General features: G+C 49.0%; 5 protein-coding genes across 5 annotated transcripts; 3 read left to right on the top strand and 2 right to left on the bottom strand.

Moving 5' to 3' along the window:
* Nucleotides 1-214: 214 nt before the first annotated feature.
* N7457_002757 (AAR2 splicing factor family protein) lies at nucleotides 215-1,612 on the top strand (the record flags this gene model as incomplete). Its single annotated transcript, XM_057173803.1, has 1 exon — nucleotides 215-1,612. The coding sequence occupies one exon, from the start codon at nucleotides 215-217 to the stop codon at nucleotides 1,610-1,612; it is 1,398 nt and encodes a 465-aa protein (XP_057033954.1).
* A 302-nt stretch (nucleotides 1,613-1,914) lies between these two features.
* Nucleotides 1,915-3,246, bottom strand: N7457_002756 (branched-chain amino acid aminotransferase, cytosolic; the record flags this gene model as incomplete). The annotated part of the gene is made up of 3 exons (XM_057173802.1): nucleotides 1,915-2,085; nucleotides 2,154-2,755; nucleotides 2,832-3,246. The coding sequence occupies 3 exons, from the start codon at nucleotides 3,244-3,246 to the stop codon at nucleotides 1,915-1,917; spliced, it is 1,188 nt and encodes a 395-aa protein (XP_057033953.1).
* Nucleotides 3,247-9,165: 5,919 nt separating this feature from the next.
* Nucleotides 9,166-11,396, top strand: N7457_002755 (putative C6 transcription factor; the record flags this gene model as incomplete). The annotated part of the gene is made up of 6 exons (XM_057173801.1): nucleotides 9,166-9,315; nucleotides 9,398-10,081; nucleotides 10,134-10,300; nucleotides 10,361-10,531; nucleotides 10,584-10,931; nucleotides 10,985-11,396. The coding sequence occupies 6 exons, from the start codon at nucleotides 9,166-9,168 to the stop codon at nucleotides 11,394-11,396; spliced, it is 1,932 nt and encodes a 643-aa protein (XP_057033952.1).
* Nucleotides 11,397-12,832: 1,436 nt separating this feature from the next.
* N7457_002754 (putative eukaryotic translation initiation factor 3 subunit EifCl) lies at nucleotides 12,833-14,392 on the top strand (the record flags this gene model as incomplete). Its single annotated transcript, XM_057173800.1, has 2 exons — nucleotides 12,833-13,138; nucleotides 13,271-14,392. 2 exons carry the CDS (start codon nucleotides 12,833-12,835, stop codon nucleotides 14,390-14,392), a joined length of 1,428 nt encoding a protein of 475 aa, XP_057033951.1.
* Nucleotides 14,393-15,068: 676 nt separating this feature from the next.
* Nucleotides 15,069-17,507, bottom strand: N7457_002753 (putative AP-2 adaptor complex subunit beta; the record flags this gene model as incomplete). Its single annotated transcript, XM_057173799.1, has 5 exons — nucleotides 15,069-16,176; nucleotides 16,229-16,657; nucleotides 16,710-17,074; nucleotides 17,132-17,207; nucleotides 17,263-17,507. The coding sequence occupies 5 exons, from the start codon at nucleotides 17,505-17,507 to the stop codon at nucleotides 15,069-15,071; spliced, it is 2,223 nt and encodes a 740-aa protein (XP_057033950.1).
* Between the last annotated feature and the right edge of the window lie 461 nt (nucleotides 17,508-17,968).

Below are 17,968 nucleotides of genomic sequence, written 5' to 3'. Positions count from 1 at the left end.
TTCCAGCTTCAATCAAATCACGCCTCACGAAATTCTGTTGTGTTGTGAATCCAAAGTCGCTAGTCAAACCCAGCCATCTACTGGAGAACTCGGATCAAAATCTGCACTGCGGATCGCTTCCATCTGTGCACGATTCTCAAGTCGATTTGCGCGCAATTCCAACAAGCACCACCCAATCTTCCACCAGATATCCAAGGACTCTGAACCAGGTACAATGTCCACTCACCAGCCAACGCCAACAATCCTCCTCCCAGACCTCCCTCCAAAAACCCTCGTGGGCATCGACCTAATCACCTTCACATCAACCGCCAACTTCCACGGAATCCGCGACCTCTCCCCGGGATGGCACTTTCTTTATACCGGAACAACAGAAACCCTCTCTCTACGCAGCGGCGCATGGTTCTACATCGGTGACATCAGCAACGCAGGAAAGGGACATAACGATACAGCGCTCGTCGCGCGCAACAAATCCCAACCCCAAAATGCCCCAGCACCCGAAATTTACATATGGAAATGGAGCGCAGATACAGAGACTCTGGTCGCGCTGCATGGGGAGAGCGACTCCGCCCGACAGGAGACCATGCGCCACAAAGCGAATCTGGGTTCTGTCTGGCAGAGTGGCGGGCTGTTCAAGTATCGGAGTCGCATTGCGCCTTCGATGCTTGTCAAGCCCGAGAAATCAGAATCTGAGAAGATCGAAGAAGAAGATCAAGAACAGCCCCAGATCCAAGCTCGCATCCAGACTGAAGATGATGGACGGACGGAGGAGAGTGGACGGAGGGATTGGTCTGGGCTGACGGATCGGATTTCACCGAACCTTTTGTCGCGGATTATTGGAGATCCAGAGGTTGATGTTGATGGTCATCCAAGATGGGTGCTGTCGTCTGCTTCCACGGCTAACCGTGATGCGGACCATATCCCGGGCGTTGACTCGCCAGTTGAAGGATCGAATGAGCCAGGGGCGGGCGATTCAGAACGCGAATTCGGCTTTATTCCTGTCGATTTGAAGCGAACGTGGCGGGAAGGCGCAGTGGGTCGTGAAAGGACAGAGGCTGCTCAGGATCGGTCTTGGGCTCTGGGTGACTTGATCGATCGCTACGCTGGGGAAGCTTCTGGGGGGAATGAATTGCTTGGAGAGCTGCAGTTCACGTTCCTCATGGTGCTGACTATGATGAACTACTCGTGTCTTCAGCAATGGAAGCGGCTTCTTGAACTGGTGCTTACATCTCGGAGGGCAATCATCGATAGAGAGGCGTTTATGAGCGAAGTGCTTCGGATCCTTGCGTTGCAGTTGCAGCGGTGCGATGATGTTGAAGGCGGACTTTTCGAGATTGATGGCGATCAAGGCGGTACTTTCCTCCGTAGTTTGCTCATGAAGCTGCGTCAATCGGTTGATGACCTTGTTGGTGACTCCGAATCCAACGTCAAGTCGGAGCTTGATGAGCTCGAGGAGTGGGTGAAAGCAGAATACGACTGGGAGCTGCGTCGGGGAGCTGTGGTCCGCCAAGGTATTCTTCAATTAGAGGACGGTGAGCAGGTTGAAATGGACTGGGACGGGAATGATGAAGACGATGAGACTGGAGAATATGCTCCGCTGGTGGTTGACATGTGAGATGATCAGGACATCTACTTAACAACTGCAACTCACTTTCACGCGCTCATGAATCATGTAAAATAGTTGATCATTCCATATTGATATCCACTTTGTAGGTACATGTACTGAAATTCTTTCTACCATGGCAAGTTTATACATATGCAGATGAGAAAAGTGAACACGCTGGTCTTCGTCTATGAATGCAATCCAAAATCTATGTACAACCGAATATCAAATCATCAATCCCGACCGCGGTACCAAGATTCGTAAAACCGCCTGTAAATCTAGCAAAATCCAAAATCTATGAATATTTTATCCGTCTATTTCTCCTCCTCGATGGTGTAAGTCCAGTCGTGTTCTTCCTTGCCGAACATGATAGCCTCGAGCCACGACTTGATCTGCGCGGCGTATCCAGCAGGCTCGCCGTTGGCGCCCATGGTGGAGATATCAGTGTTCTCACTGCGGATCATGGAAACGGGGGTAATGAAGTACTAAGAGGCAATGTCAGCATATCTTGAATAATACAACCAACGACGAGGGGACGGGCTCTTCAACTTACAGCAGTGCCAGAAACAAAGGACTCAACAATACGGCCCTCCTTGGAGGCCTTCTCGATATCACCAATGGTCAAGGTACGCTCGACAGCATTGAGGGGCGCAAGCTTGCCAACAAAGTTCTTGGACAAACGCTCGCGCACGAGCTCCAGAACACTGCGTCGAGTAACACCGGGCAGAATGAGCTGGTTGTCGAGAGGGGCGGTAACAAGCTCCAGCTGGCCCTCGGTGTTGTGCCAGATAATGAAGAAGTTACTGGCGCCAGCCTCGGTGACCTGGCGGTCCTCTCCGAACAGCCAGAGAATCTGGTCGAAGCCAAGAGCCTGGGCCTTGCCGTGAGCCTGCAGGGAAGGACCGTAGTTGGCACCCAGCTTGGCATAGCCGAAGCCACCGGGCCAGGCGCGGATGGTATCCGGGGTAGAGGCGTAGAGCTTCAGGCCCTTGGGGGGCTCGGCGTTGGGGTCCTTCTTCATCTTGGTGAAGTCGGGCCAGGGAACGGCAATGATGAACAGGAGAGCTTCCTTGGGCACCTGGACGCCCAGGTGGGGGCCGCTACCGATAACGGTGGGACGGAGGTAGAGGAAAGAGCCGGGGTTAGGGAGCCAGCCTAAGGAGGATGGTTAGTAAGTAATCCAGGTATATCTTGAGCAGGTTTAGCCCATGATGCTTTGTGGGGGACGTACGAGGGCCATCAATCTGCAGCAACTTGGCGACGAGCTTCTTCACCTCGTCGGCTTTGAATCCGGGAAGCGAGGATCGCTGTGAGCTGTTGTTCAAGCGTTCGCCGTTGCAGTCGGGGCGGAACAGACGCAGCTTGCCATCATATCCGCGGTACACCTTCATGCCCTCAAAGCACTCGGTAGCATAGTGCAGGACAGAGGCTGTGGGTGGGATGCTGAGGTTCTGGTAGGGCTTCACCTCGGGGGTCTCCCAGCCCTTGGCTTCGGTCCATCTCACAGTGACCATGTGGTCAGTGCAGTAAGAGTGGCTCAGCTCCTCCGGGGAGCCAGGCAGAGGCAAATCGCGCAGTTCGGTAGAGCGAGTGACATTGAACTTGGAGGCATCAAGCTCAGCGACGTGAGGAGCGACGGAACCCATGATGGAAGAGTGAGTTGTATGATCAATTGGATGCAAAGGCAATTCGTTGGTATATCAAGGTTCCAAGTACAACGCGATGAGTCACTAAACGTAGGAGTCAGTCCAACGATCTCGCTCACGATTAAGCAATGAAACAAAGAAACACTGGACAGCAAAAGTACAATCCACTAACCTTCCTTTTCTCAAAGATACACAGAGTAATTGAATGTTACAACCAAGACCAAGGAGGACTCTTATAAAGGCGGTTTGCCCCGGGAATGCCCCTCGCGGGTCATCGGCCCCAAAAAAAAGTTTTCAAAGCCGAGCGGCCTCCGGGGAAGTCGCCTCCCCCAATTTTTACTTGCCACTCGGCATGGACTTGGTGTTTAAACCGGATGGGACTTTTTTACCGCATTCGATTCGGCGTTCCCAACTCTTGCATTTCCTCCAAGGACCAGTCTGCTTAACGTGTCTCAGGATCTAGGAGAGGAGGGGTTAGACACTGATCATGGCTATGGATCTACAGGCCCACTCGACGATGGTGACATCTCCGAGGCTAGCCGTGCACGATAGACCAGCCGATGTTCTATACTTCAGAGGCCTTGGGGAACAGAGATCTGATCTTTTTTGGCCTCGGTGGGCGAAGTGGCGCGGTATTAGGGTTTCCACTTGAGTGCTGTTCTTTAGCCTAACGCCAATTGACGCACACAACATGGTAAGTGCAATGAAAGCGGTTCCGACTATTTCTGAATGAACCATTGACCGCAATTGACCCTATCATGCTGTATCTCGTACTCTTGACTCTTATGAAACTGCTCTTTTCGGTAGTACACCAGGGCTATATCCTGGAATACTTCTACATATAGTATAGAGTTCTGCAAATGCATGCATGATAAGCTTAATTACTGTTGTTTCACCCTATGGAGATGATCCTAGGCATCTATTTTCCACTCCAATCATCTCAGCGGGGTTGATGTTTCCGCCTCCATGACGAACATAAACCGCCACTAAATTATTGAGTCAAGCTTTCAAAAACAGCAGTAACAGCTTGAAAATCTAGCGAGAAAGAACTTAATCCACATGGGAATATCTGAAACAAATCACAATATACATAGAGTCTGCTAGTTTGGAGGTGCGGTTATCGGCCTCGGTAGTCGAATAAGAACGTCATCCGCAGACACTAGTATCCCCGGTTGGACGAGCATATGAACAAGCTTATAGGACCATGGATGTTGTAATTATATCATTGAAAGTGTCTGAAGAGTGATTCAATACGCTCAAGGCTTGCAAGTCGGAGATATGCAAAAGTACCATTGACACTGACCATCGCTATTACCAGGTGCTGATTCTGAAGACGAGATGCGTGATGATATATAGCTAGAGTTACCAAAATAGCACGGTCAAATGATAAAGAGAAAATGGAGGGCGAAAAGTCATCGATTGGCGTCTGGTAGATTCACGTGTTGCAGGGTCCATTAGGGGTTGGGGTACGTCCACATAGGGCGAAGTCGGCACTACTTACTTTCTACCATATTGGGAAACGGTAATCTAAGCCGTTCGAAAGTGCAAAGGGATTGGAGATTTGCTCCGCTCATGTCCCGAATAAAAAATAGGAATTGTAAACAGATGGTTGACATCCAACAATCTCAGACCTGCCTAATGGAACTCCACTGAACGCAATTGAGATTGTGGATTTCTACATCTCTATTAACTGCAATATATCGATCTCAGGGATTGGATCCCTTTCAGATGCTGTAGATTCTTGAATCATTGTACGAGAAATTTTCAATAGAACTTCCACTTCTGTCATCTAACCGTCTCCTTGGCTTCAAATTTTAAGCAGCGGGGTGTCTAAGTCCTTATAAGAAGCAACTCATCCACAATGTCGGATGAATATGTTTGTACATATATTACGCTCCACATGTCTCTTGTATTATGAAGGGAGCCCCTTTTTATTCTGTATACTCCGTATGTCGATATTATAAATCGGTGGTTATGGACGATGTTAGTTTCAGATCTTGGGCTAACTTTGTATTTCTCTACTCCATACTCTGGATTGGGTAGAGAGCTTACGATGCACGTATACATCCGGGGTCATGATACAACGTACGGAGTACGGAGTACGGAGTACAATGATGTATATTCGCTGACGTATTTAACAGGGATTTAGTAAGATACATAGAGACCGCTATTTTGCTGATTGGCCGGAAAATATATATCATTTCTCATAAAATTTCAGTATGAGCTCATAGCAATGTGATCTACAGTACATAGCTCCATGTCAAGGAAGTGGACTTGATCTTTGACCATCTAGAACCAATAATGCATGCGGGTTAGCTACATATACGTCAAGATTGCCTGTTGGTACCCGACAATTGGATAATTAACCGACTGGGTCAGAATCCAGGGCGTTGCCATTCCTGTATAACACTGTACCCCGTGATCTGTCACAATCAAGTACAGCGACGATCAGCCCCAAAAAGCATGACATTTACCTGGTCGATCGATTTATCCAGGTTGTTTGACCCCGGCGCATGGACCAGTGCAATCTTACATCACTGTGTATACGCTCCCAAAGAGGCAAACCGTCCGTAAATATGAGAAATCGATATGTGTGCACCAGGTACTCCGTATACGGAGAAAATTGGCTTTATCCAAAGTTTTGTAAAGCAATCCCAAAGAGAAAAATCACATCGAACTACTCCGTATTGAAGTTGGAATTAAGTACGGCATACTCCGCTGATACGGCTGCAATGCAATGACGGCCCGGAGTCGTTCTCTGAAGGTAAAAACAGGGCACCATAAAAGTATATAGATCTTCGGAGTAATCCGTACTCCGTAGTGGGAGAAATTTGGGTTTAGAGGTGTGAAAGTATGATGTAAATAGATCTCTTTCAAAGACCAGAATCAAGTATTTGGCGATGACTATGTTGTATGTTGTATGGAGTACGGAGTACTCCGTAGCAAGCCAAGGAAAAAAGTCCCAGCCTATGTCAAAGAAGAACACGAAAGTCGCCAAATGCGGTGTAGAATAGGTGACCGTACGGGGTAGATGGCGAACTCATCCATCCAATGAAAAAATGCGTGGCTATCGGGGAGGGAGTACGGACCACTGATGAGGCGTGATGTGTGTCCGGAAAGCCAATTCTAGCTATTAAGTTCAGTCCGCAATTTCGAGATCTGCGAGTCAGTTCGGCAAGAGGATATTGGCGTGGATAATAGCGTTCCCTCCTTTCACGCTAGTTCTCCTTCCGGCAGGAGTGGTCCCCCCTGGCACGATGAAGGAGTCACACATGCAGGTGCGGATTCGTACGGAGTACTCCGTAACTCTCGTTACGTTGCAGGCAACCTTTCACTGCATACTCCATACTAGGTATGTGCATGGATTTCTGGACTTGTTGCCCAAGACACGGGAAGAAAGAGGGGGATCTCAGTCGCATAACGTACCGGTTCCGGATCTCGGCATAGACCTTGGCGGCATTCCCATCTTCGTTGGCATCATTGTGCGGGGACGAGATATTAGGAACCTATCTCCATACCAACAGAACTGGTTGAGCGAGTGAGTGGAGCCCGAGAGAATCTGGTTCCATGAGTACTCCTTATGTTGTAGTCTCCCAAAATTTTAGTATCAAGTATGGCGGGCGCATAAGCGAGAGTATGTGAGACTAGCATACTCCGTACGTCAGTAAATCAAAAATCCCGAGTTTGCTTCATGGGTCTGGTTGCTCGCTGTCTCTTGGCTAGGAAAGGAATATTTAGCCGAGCAGTCTCCGCGGAGATGATATGACGAGGCTACGGAATATGTACATACTCGAAACGGCGTCGGATGCATGAGCCCAGAAATAGTATCGGATTAATGGCACTAGGGAAAATTGGCTCTAAGGCTCCCTAGATCGGATGCTCTCGAAATGTGGCCTCGGAATGTGGGGTTCTACACCATATCAGTCGTGAGTATAATACCCAGATACTCCAACGTGTTTTTGAGTCCGACAGCATCCGATTAGTGTTGCCCGCAAAAAGATACGCCGTGCAATTGCTGGATGATCGGGGCAATCGACAGAACGCCAAGGAAGGTGTCAGCCCTGAAGGGAAGCATTTGATCTGATGTTTCCGATTGGCTGCGTTTTCAACCGCCAATCAAAATCCCTGGAAGAGGTATTCTTTCGTGGAGGAGTGACCCGTGTCTCGAGTGACTAAGAGCCCGACGAATGAAACGGACTGGATCATTCTACTTCGCAGGATTCAAAAGTATCGGTAGATCCGACTTTGAGTACGGAGTAGTTCGAGATGTGTCTTTCAATCGCCCCTGCGAGCCCCGATTTTCGATCCACCGCGAAAAAGACCTTGAGACGGGACAAGGTTCCATGATCCTTCCCAGGGCCACTTTGCGATGTATGTACTTCGTCCATCGTACCTATGTTGGAGGTACGTACGGAGTACGGAGCAGATCAAAACGACTCTTGTATCACACCGTGTAGCAACACATCTCGTGGTCATCCCATCAACCAACGTGGTGGAATTGTCACCCCTTTGTTTTTCCCGAGTCCTGAACTTTGGATCATTTTTCCTGGCACCGTCTAGGTTAAAATCTGTTTGGAAGGTCAGATGACAATCCTCTGTTTGTCTCCCTGATCTCTTCCTAGTCTTCCTCCTTCTTCCATAGCATCATCCAGAGAGACTGTGTTTTCCTAGATCTGCCCTCCTGCGTAGATCTCTGACAAAATCAAGATTCAATCCCGAGATATGAATGCTGCGCGTGACTGGCTAGTCAAGTGGGTGATGTTCATGATCGATGCTTACCACGGTATAATATTGACATAGGGAATGTTCCTTGTAAGTAAAGAAAGTATAAGTAAAATCATGTCGTCACAATTTAGGACATGATAAGAGCGTGTGCTTGTGGAGGTCAAGTACGGAGTATGTGGCATAATGTACAAAATGGTACATCGTATTCTGTACTTTGGTCAATCTGTCCGTTCCAGTATTCCATATCAGGGTCAAAGTGGACTTCTGTGGATGACCAACCAGACCTCAGTTCTCCGGAAGGCAAACAATGGCGCTAGATCAAAGGATGGATCAGATAGCAATGATACGAAGTGCAATCAGGGCCATCAAAGATTCGGTCCACAGGTCGCGCCATTAGGCTCCCGAAATGGAGTCCGTCCAAGAAGTATCAACCAAAATTGGTACGCTCGGATCAAGTCCCCTTTTCGTACTGACACATACATCGTTCTGGGTGGGGATCATTTTGTATTTTTCTTTTTCCCCCTCTTGATTTTTGGTTCGATATCTCGTGCTTTGACAGGTTTGGATTGGCGCCGGGTTTCCAGATTCGGTTGTCCTTGATCTCCGAATCTCAGATTTTAACCATATTTCAGGCTAGTTTCTCGATGGCCCCCCCCTTTTTTTTTGCCGTACTGTCAGTTTATATTAGCAAATTGATGAATTGTTAGCTTAAAAATCACTGCTGCATTCGAGCTTGGCCTACCAGGTTACCCCGGTTGTGTGACGGGCATCGACTCTCCCTTTCTGTTTGCTACCGCGGCCCCCTCGCTTTTGAAGTCTTATCACCTGCAGGTGGACTTTGATCACTTCAACTGGTTCCAGAATAGTTTCTTTTCGTTGTGTCCCACCTTTCGTTGCGAAAATAACGCACCACACTGTGACCCTGTATCGTTACGGCATGACACTTGCCCCCTTTTGACATCAAGTTGGTGAGACGCTGAAGATTGCGATTTCAATGGCGCATAAGAAGAAGCGTTAGGGCATGATCCAGTGTCGTGTAGAAAATCGTTTGCTGCAGTGCGTTATTAGTGGAAGAAGTGACCCGCAAGTACTGTCTCGCCAACATAGTTGCATTGCCCCTGTATTTCGGTCCGAACACTCGAGGCACGGCTTTTCTTTTTCGAAACCATACTCCACGGGACTGCTTCTTCGACTATGAAGATGGAATATCACGACAAAACAAAACAATTTCTGGCCTTGGCTCCGGGGCCGCCGCGTATGTTCGCTCCGCAGACTTCGACGGCTGTCAGTAGGCCAAAAAAGAACTCCACGGCGTGTCTAGCATGCAAAGCAGCAAAGAGAAAGGTGAGCCGATCTCGATAAATTCCTTGAAACACATTCTCCAAAATGAAGACCCAGGCTGATTGTCGCTTCCTGCATGATACAGTGTTCAGGACCAGATGCGCCATGTAAGGCTTGTCGAGCGACCAACACTGATTGCCACTTTGATCCAACTCGAGACCTCAGACGCAAGGTAGCCGTCAAGCGGACGATTCAGGAGCTCACAAACCACAAAGATCTACTAGAATCTTTGTTAAAAACCCTCAGGTCGGCTGATCGACATGAGTTTGAGCATCTGATGCGCTTGATACGTGATAAGGCTCCATTGCAGGATATTGCCCGTGCTGTTGGTAGCCTCGCCACGATCTTTGGAGATCCCCAGGAGCTATCCAATGCCACCAAGTTAGCAATCGCAGAGTATGGGGATGGCATCTTGGATACTTCGAGCACTGGTGTCAGACGACCGTCGGACCCTAGCAACGCAGGAAGCTCACCAGAAGATGCCCAACCCATCAAAACTTCTCAATGGCCAAAAGTTAGCCCATATGCCCGTGTCACACTTGAGAGCCTTTGCGACATACCCCCGTTTGAGGTGCCGGCAAAGCCGTGGACGGCGATAACAAATGATGATTACCTGGTCTCACATCTGGTCTCGCTATATTTCACCTGGGACCACCCGTGTTCGCAATTCCTTGACCAAGGTATCTTCCTTGAGCATATGAAGCTTGGGGATCGAAGATCGAAGTTCTGCACTCCGCTTCTCGTCAATAGCCTCCTGTCAATGGCTAGTGTATGAATCCGGCAAATTCCCCCTTGTGATTCCCAGAAACTAACCTTGACAGGCCCATTCTGATAGCCCAGATGTTCTCTCGATCTCCAGAGATTCACTCTCACGGGGGCAGAGCTTTTTTAACGAGGCACAAAGATTGTGGGAAGCCGACTGTGATGATGATGGCGATGATGATCGTGAAATTCCTAAAATCCAGGCTCTTCTCCTGATGTGCTGCGTGTATGTACCCACTAGTCCGTAACAAACTCGCCATGTTCTCAAGATTGATCGATTTTGCAGATTCAAATACCAGGGGCGAGCCAAGAAAGGCTGGATGATGTTGACTCAGGCTATTCAGTTGGGTCGGGATATAGGGCTGGTTGATGCCCCAGCAGATTCGCAAAACAAGACGTCGCCCGAGGTAGAACGTGTTCGCACGATCACTGCCTGGGGAATTTTCAACCTGAGCTTGTAAGCACTGCAAGTCACCCCATAAACGAACAATGCCTAACCATTCGTGCAGACAAATGTCAATTGAGCTACAAAGGCCCGCCCCCCTGGCGTATCCCACACCCGGTGTCAAGCTGTGTGGTAGCGAAGATTTCGATTGGACCCCATATCCTCGTTTAAACAAAATCACTTACAACAAGAAGCCAGCCCGTCTACCCGAAATTAGAGAAGGACTGGCCGAAATCACCATAATTTTAGTCGATGTACAGAAACTCGTTTCCGATAAACGTCGGCACATCAGTCTTGATGAGTTATGGAGGAAAGCTGAAGATCCATTTGATCGGTTGGCTGCGTGGTTGCAACGTTGGCCGAGCGTCCACGGAATACAACAAAGCACAGTCCCTCAAGTTCTTCTCCTGCGGTAAGCATGGATGCACTTTTTTTTTTTGAATTATATACTGACCCCACATAAAGAATAAAATGCCTCCAGGCTATCATCCAGTTGTGTGAGATTCTCAATGACCCTCATCAACCACAATTTGGCCGACAAGCCAAGTACTATCAGCTTAAATCGGCTGTGGAAACGGCGCAATGTCTTAAAATCCACCGTCAGTTGTATGGTCTCAAGCATATACCCAGCGAGATGGTCAATGCCACACAGGCAGGCCTTCGGATTTTGCTATACCAACTAGAAGACGGCGACGATGCCAAACAGGCATTTGTTGAGTTCTGTCGGTTTGGAAGGGCTCTTGGTCACAGGTTCAAGCAAACAACCGACGTAATTCATGAGATCAGGAAGACTGTGCTGCACCGAAGCCTTCGATTGCCGTCGGAGGCTATTGCAATACTCGATGATCGGGAACCATGGAGGGTACTCGAGCCGTGAGGATTGAACCTGGAAAATGTGTTCGTAGCTGGGTCTGTGCGTCTCATGAATCGATGCTAATACAACACGACAGCGATGGATCAAGTTCTGCAGATTTGAGCGAGAAGATGGAAACATCCGGGGGGCACGAGGAAGACGCTGGAGGTTACCCACTCGTTCCTGCAGAACCCGTGACTGCAGAGTAAATTACAACACCGTCCTAGCGAGATCTTGGTCGGTGCGATCTCTGCCTTCCCTGACACTCGTGTCAGAGACGACGATATATAATGTTGCCATTTCTATGGTTTGTAATTCAAAGCAGGGAATGGGGAAGCAGCAGCTAACGTTGACTGAGGGGAAGAAGAAGGTTGTCACGGGTATGGGGACTTGTGCGTGACTTTAGGGATGCTTTCAAGTTTAACCGATGGGAATGGCCACTTGTTAGCTTCTGAGCCACCGGAAATTGTTTCCATGTCCCTCTGATCACAGGCATAATAACACTAGTTACATATTATGAAACCACCTCAATTCGAGCTGTGATCTATGTGTTTCTTTGGCGCTGATCGTCTCAGTTTTCCCCTATAAGAGACCAAAATTAATTCAAAGACAAAGAAAAAGAAAAAAGAAATAGAGGAAGAGGAAGAGGAAGAAGGGGAAAAAACCCTTGGTGGTCTGTTTAAGCCAACTGCCTTCTGCCTGTCGTTACACCATCAGGTGCAGGTGCTTTTTACACTGTGTACATATCTGTTAAGGAATCTTGTATCCGGCTCTATAAACTGATCTGAACTTGAAGTATTTCTCCCTTCAGCCAGGATTGAGGAATATAGATAGACAGAATGAGCATACAAAGCATTAACAGACTTGGTTGCTTTACGAAACATTGTTTTCAAATAGAGAGAACAATGCGGCTTTATCATTCACGATGGTTATGAAGGGAAAGAGGAACTCGAGTCCACTGTGCTTATGTGTTAAGAGACTCCTTTGCTCCTCAAACTAGCGTGTTATATGCTGTGTGTTGCTGTATTATATCGTAGATGTCCAATTTAGCTGTACTGTGCTTGATAGTTGTAAGGCTAATAGCATGTACCCATGTAGGTAACATTGGAGGTATATACATGTAGATAAAGCGGACCTGGTAGAAGTAGAGAGTACAAAAGATTGAAGATCAAAATAGCTGACGAGGCGAGTACCCGGTACTTCCATTGTTATTCAGTGGTCCAGGTGGACAGTGCACAAACCTTGGAAGGCCGCACAGCTGAGTCATCCCGCTGCTTATGCGCAGATAAGATAAGCACAAACACCCAAGCGAAAACCCTCAAAATTCGACTTCTTTGGCAAATCGCACACGCCGACGCTATCCTCCACCCCCCACCTTGCCCCTTCCGCTCTCTCTCTGCCGTTTCATCCCGGCATCTTGCTGCAATTTTAAATCGCTTCTTTCTCCCCTCCCACTCAACATGTCCTACGAAGACCGCGCCAATGCGCGCCCCAACTTGAACGATGAGTCTGATAATGAGGAGGAGGCTATGGTCAACGACTATCGCGAGCAGGTCAACTTCGACGAAGGAATGAGCGATCTGGACCGGACCACATCCCACGGTGCTTCTCAAACCCAAGACCTCCAGGCTCAGCTCGCCGCCGCCGCTACCCCGCTGGAGTACCAGGCTACTCTTGAGACCAAATTCGCCAGCTACGACAACTACTGCAGTCTCTTCCACTACATTCTGAACTCCGATGGCCCCGTGGACTTGGAGGTTCCTTCCGTATGTGCTCCATCCTGCCGACCCAATGTTGAAGGGCATGAATGAAAAGGAAAAAGCTTGGCATTCATGGCATCAACAAGTCGATTCAACCTTCAAAACACATAGATAACTAATGCTGTTCCTTCTAATCAGTACTACTGGGCTTGGGAAGTTATTGACGAGTTCATCTACCAATTCGAATCCTTCTGCCGCTACCGCAACCGCGTTGCTTCCACCGGATCCAACGAGGAGGAGGCTCAGCTCCTTCGCGAGAACCCTAACACATGGGGCTGCTACTCAGTGCTGAACGTGCTTTACTCTCTCATCCAGCGCTCCCAGATCAGCGAGCAATTGAACGCCACCAAGCGAGGAGAGGACCCCTTGGCCGTTGCTGGCGAGTACGGCTCACGCCCCCTTTACAAGATGCTCGGATACTTCTCGATCATCGGACTGCTGCGCGTGCACTGCCTGCTCGGTGACTTCAGCCTTGCCCTGAAGATCCTCGACGATGTCGAGATGAACAAGAAGGCCATGTTCGCCCGCGTTATGGCCGCCCACTTCACCACCTACTACTACGTGGGCTTCTCCTACATGATGATGCGCCGCTACGGCGATGCCATCCGCATGTTCAGCCACATCCTCGTGTATGTGTCTCGGACAAAGAACTTCCAGAAGGGTGGCAACAACTACGATGCCATCGCCAAGAAGAACGACCAGATGTACGCCCTGATCGCCATCTGCGTTGCTCTCCACCCCACCCGTCTGGATGACACCATCCACTCGGCCGTCCGTGAGAAGTACGGCGAGCAGTTCTACCGCATGCAGAAGGGTGGCCCCGAGGCCCTGCCCGTCTTCGAGGAGCTCTTCCGCTCTTCCTGCCCCAAGTTCATCAACCCCACTCCTCCCGACTTCGACAACCCCGCCTCCAACGTCGACCCCGTCGACCACCACACCGCCATCTTCATGGATGAGGTCAAGAACACCCTGTTCAACCCTACCATCCGCTCTTACCTCAAGCTCTACACCACCATGGATCTCCAGAAACTCGCTGGATTCCTCGATGTGTCCCCCGAGCAGCTCCGCTCGTGGCTGCTCGTTAACAAGCAGCGCAGCCGCCAGATCCGCTGGGTCGACGGTGGCCTGCTGGATGGCGAGCCTTCTATCGCCAACGATCTCGACTACGCTCTTGAGGACGACCTGATCCACGTCAGCGAGACCAAGGCCGGCCGTCGTCTGGTCGACTGGTACCTGCGTAACCTCGCCCGTGTTTACTAAACGGGGCCCGTGTCTCATAAGTGTGCCGAGAGTTGAAAAAGAAAAAAGCGAAGAATGGAGAGAGCCTTCTGCTTACAAGAGGAACGGACATGACTTGAGATGAATTTTCTTTCTTTTTCTCTGCCTACTTTGTTTTTATTTTCCATATTATACTCATTGCTCTCCTCCTTCCTCCCCCCTTCATGTGTCTTGTTCCTGGTTTTCCCTTTTTTTTTCCCCGTTTTATTTTTTTGTCCGACTGTTCCGGTCCATGGACCATGGAAGTTCAAGGCTTTCTGGTCCGTTCAAAATCGAGTTGGATTATCGCGTTTTCTTTGGTGGGCGTCCGCTGTTTCATGTGTTGTCCTGGTCATGGTCTGCTGTCGCTGCTTCTTTGAAGGCAGATGGTTTACACAGCATGGAGAGTATTTGTGTCAGGTAGAGAAGAAAAGCAGTTACTTGATGAAAGCAATAGATCAACGACTCTACATATTTCAATTATCTTCTATGGGCGCGGTATCTAAGTAGAATCTGGCGCGTAACCACACTATGGGATGGTGAAATCTAATATAGCGGATTGGATCAAAAGGTCTATAGGACTTCAAGTCCGGAGAATGAAAAATATATTGTAATTAGTAGGACCATAGAATCAACGATTTCTATCTACATATACAATTACACCCCTCTCTGATCTCAATCACAACAATAATAGCTCACCTGTGGCAGCTCCACCGGCCAGTTGGGGTTGGTACGCCGCCTGTTGATTTTGAGTCACGACATACTGTGTTTGGGGCGCGCCTCCGCCACCAGTACCATGAAGGTCCAGCGAAGCCATTTGCTGGGATCCAATGCCACTGAAGTAAGCATCTGCGGCATCAGCGGCCTCGTTCATGTTGCTGGGACCTGTGGCTACGGGGTGGCCTCCCGGGCCAATAGGCAGAGATGAAGGAGGCGCGGCATTGATTGGAGTAACGGGATTACCCGTGGTGATGATTGTGGCTAAACCACTATTACTGGTTGATGCAGATGCCATGTTTGCAGTAGGAGGATTGTACTCAAGCATATTGCCTGTAGCGTCCTCGATGCGGGGCCGTTGCAAGGCCGGACTGGGCAACAGTCGACGAGGGCGGGCAGCACGGAAAACCTGGTGGATGGGCTTGAGGTAAACGGTGGCCAAAGTGCCAACGTTCAGACAGAGCTCCTCGAGAGTGCGTGGGTCCAGCTTTTCGCTCTCGGCTGTGATCGGGGGCTTTTGACCCATGACGACCTTCTTGGCAGTTGCAGGGTCTGTCGACAGCAAGCGCCAGTACATGTAGCCACGATCACGAAGATCTGGGTCATCTGTTTCCTCAGTACACCATTTCAGCACCTGTGGTACAAGCTTTTGGCCCTTAGTGGGGCGTTGGATGAAAAGTTTGACGGTAGCCGTGAGCAGGGCCAGCTGCACTTCGACCGTTTCGTCATGGAATGTAGCCAAGTAATCCTGAAGGAGACCATCTGAATTATCAATGCGATCCGCATACTGTCCAATGATCCAAATGACAGCTGCCTTAGCCTCGGGCTCATCCAAATCGTCGATGTTTCGGATAACATGACTGATTATACTCTCGTACTGGTTGGGGTATTTTCGGAAAATGTTGCGGATCACAACTGTTGCCTCTTGGACAATATAGGGGATTTTGGCATCGACCAACTCCAAAAGTGTATCAATGCACTGCTTTGCAGCAGACTCAATCTTAATTGCCAATTTGCCAATGGCTCGAACCGCCTTGCGTACAAAGTGAACGTCGATTTCGGTGGCATATCTGCGAGGTATGTTAGTATGCATGTCATACAGTTCGGCCAATGAGTTCTTACTCTCGGAGCTCTGCCAAAACAACACCAATGTTCTCTTTTGTGGTCAGCATGAACATTAATTCTAGCTTGGTCACTTTGACGTAGATTGGGTCATTGTAATTGCAGAAAAACACTCGGATGTCATTTCGCAACACTTCTGGTCTCTTTTGGAGAATTAAGATAGCATTTCGCAGCGCCAAGTATTGGACCTCTGGCGGCTTGGAGAGCAATGTGACGAGAGGTGGCGATAACTTCTTGCATAAGGAAGTGATGTGCTTTTCGCCCGATATGTAGTTCATGAGATAAAGAATGACACGGCAGGATGTAAGGACGACAGAGGAATTTGAATGTGAAAGTCGCGGGGCAATTCTCTCTGCCAGAAGAAGTGCCTCGGCAGTATCTTGGGGCACGTATGCCATGAGTGCCTCGAGGATATAACTTTGGCCCCATCTGTTTAGATTATTAGCATAAGATCGTTTGTAACCGGACCAAATATTCTTACTCAGAGCAGTCTGGCAGAATGGAAACCAATTTCGAAGCACTGACGTAGTCGATAGTGAGTGAGATGGATTCACTGCGGCCCCAAATATCGACTAGCGAAGCCAAAACGCTGGCAACAACAGTTGGGTTCTCATCCTTCAACATGCGATTAAGCCTGTCGATCAGATCTGAGTTCTCCACCATCTTTTTATCGTGCTCATAGAGCTTTGCGACACAGAAAGCAGCGGTCTTGCGGACGTATGGGTCGTTGTCTTGCATAAGGCGCTTGACAGGTTGGAAGCTCGCTTCGACAAATTCGCGAACATGTACATATGAAATAGTTCGCAGCGCAAGTGCACGCACAAGTGGGTTGTTATCTCCCATGTCCTGTAGGCCAACTCAGTCAGACCATCTCAAGCTTTCTATCTGACATCGGGGTCATACCTCAACCAAGATAGGCAGCGCCTTCATCGCGACCTCTGGTTTCATTCTCGAGTAATTTACCAAAAACAAGAAGCACCTATACAATATATCAGCCAAGAAGCTCTGTTCTGCAGCAAAGGGTCAGAGCATACATCTTCTTGATCTCCAAGCTTGGCAGATTCATACAACCAATGACGTCTGGAAACAGCGCAACCATGTCGTTGTTGCTCATGGTCATATTGGCGACAATCTTCTTCAGTGCGATCTTTTTGGCGGAATAGTTCTTGTCTTTCTTGCCACCGCTATTGAGCTCCTGCCGTAGCTCCGCGACTTTCCCCTGTGCAGTCCGCAAGCGTGAGCCGTGTGATGGAGCATAAGGAGTGATGCCAATGAACATGAGGGCAGATATAATGTGGTAGTTCGAATGATGTAGGAATAGAACAAGCAGCCTATGCCAAATGCAAGGGAAGCAAGTTGCAAGCAAAAGGCCCGAGTACAGACCTCATCAAAGCGAGGGGAAGTGAATATATGGAAGTAGAATGCGGGGAAGGCGCGAGGTGGACTATCATGCGATCAAAGAATAAGCTGGACAAGCTAACTTACCCTAGCGAACAACTTCGCATCTCCTCCAGAACTCATGGCTGCGGTATGGACGAATAGCGAATGGCCAGGGCTGGGCGTAATTTGTTGTAGCGCAGACTTGGGCTGCTTTGGGTTCGGATCTGACGGCCGTGCGATCAATCACAAGCGAGATTGGCTAGAGGATCGCCAAAAAACAAGGGAAGTAAAAGAGACGCGAAATCGAGTTCGAAGGGCCCGGGGGGGAGTTAAAGAGAGGAAAAGGGTGAGACCGAAGGC

The sequence above is a fragment of the Penicillium paradoxum genome (genome assembly GCF_028828445.1).
Source record: "Penicillium paradoxum strain IBT 22861 chromosome Unknown utg000003l_segment0_segment0, whole genome shotgun sequence".
Lineage (NCBI taxonomy): Eukaryota > Fungi > Ascomycota > Eurotiomycetes > Eurotiales > Aspergillaceae > Penicillium > Penicillium paradoxum.
Note: the sequence above shows the minus strand (reverse complement) of the source record. Positions and strands in the feature narration are given on the sequence as shown.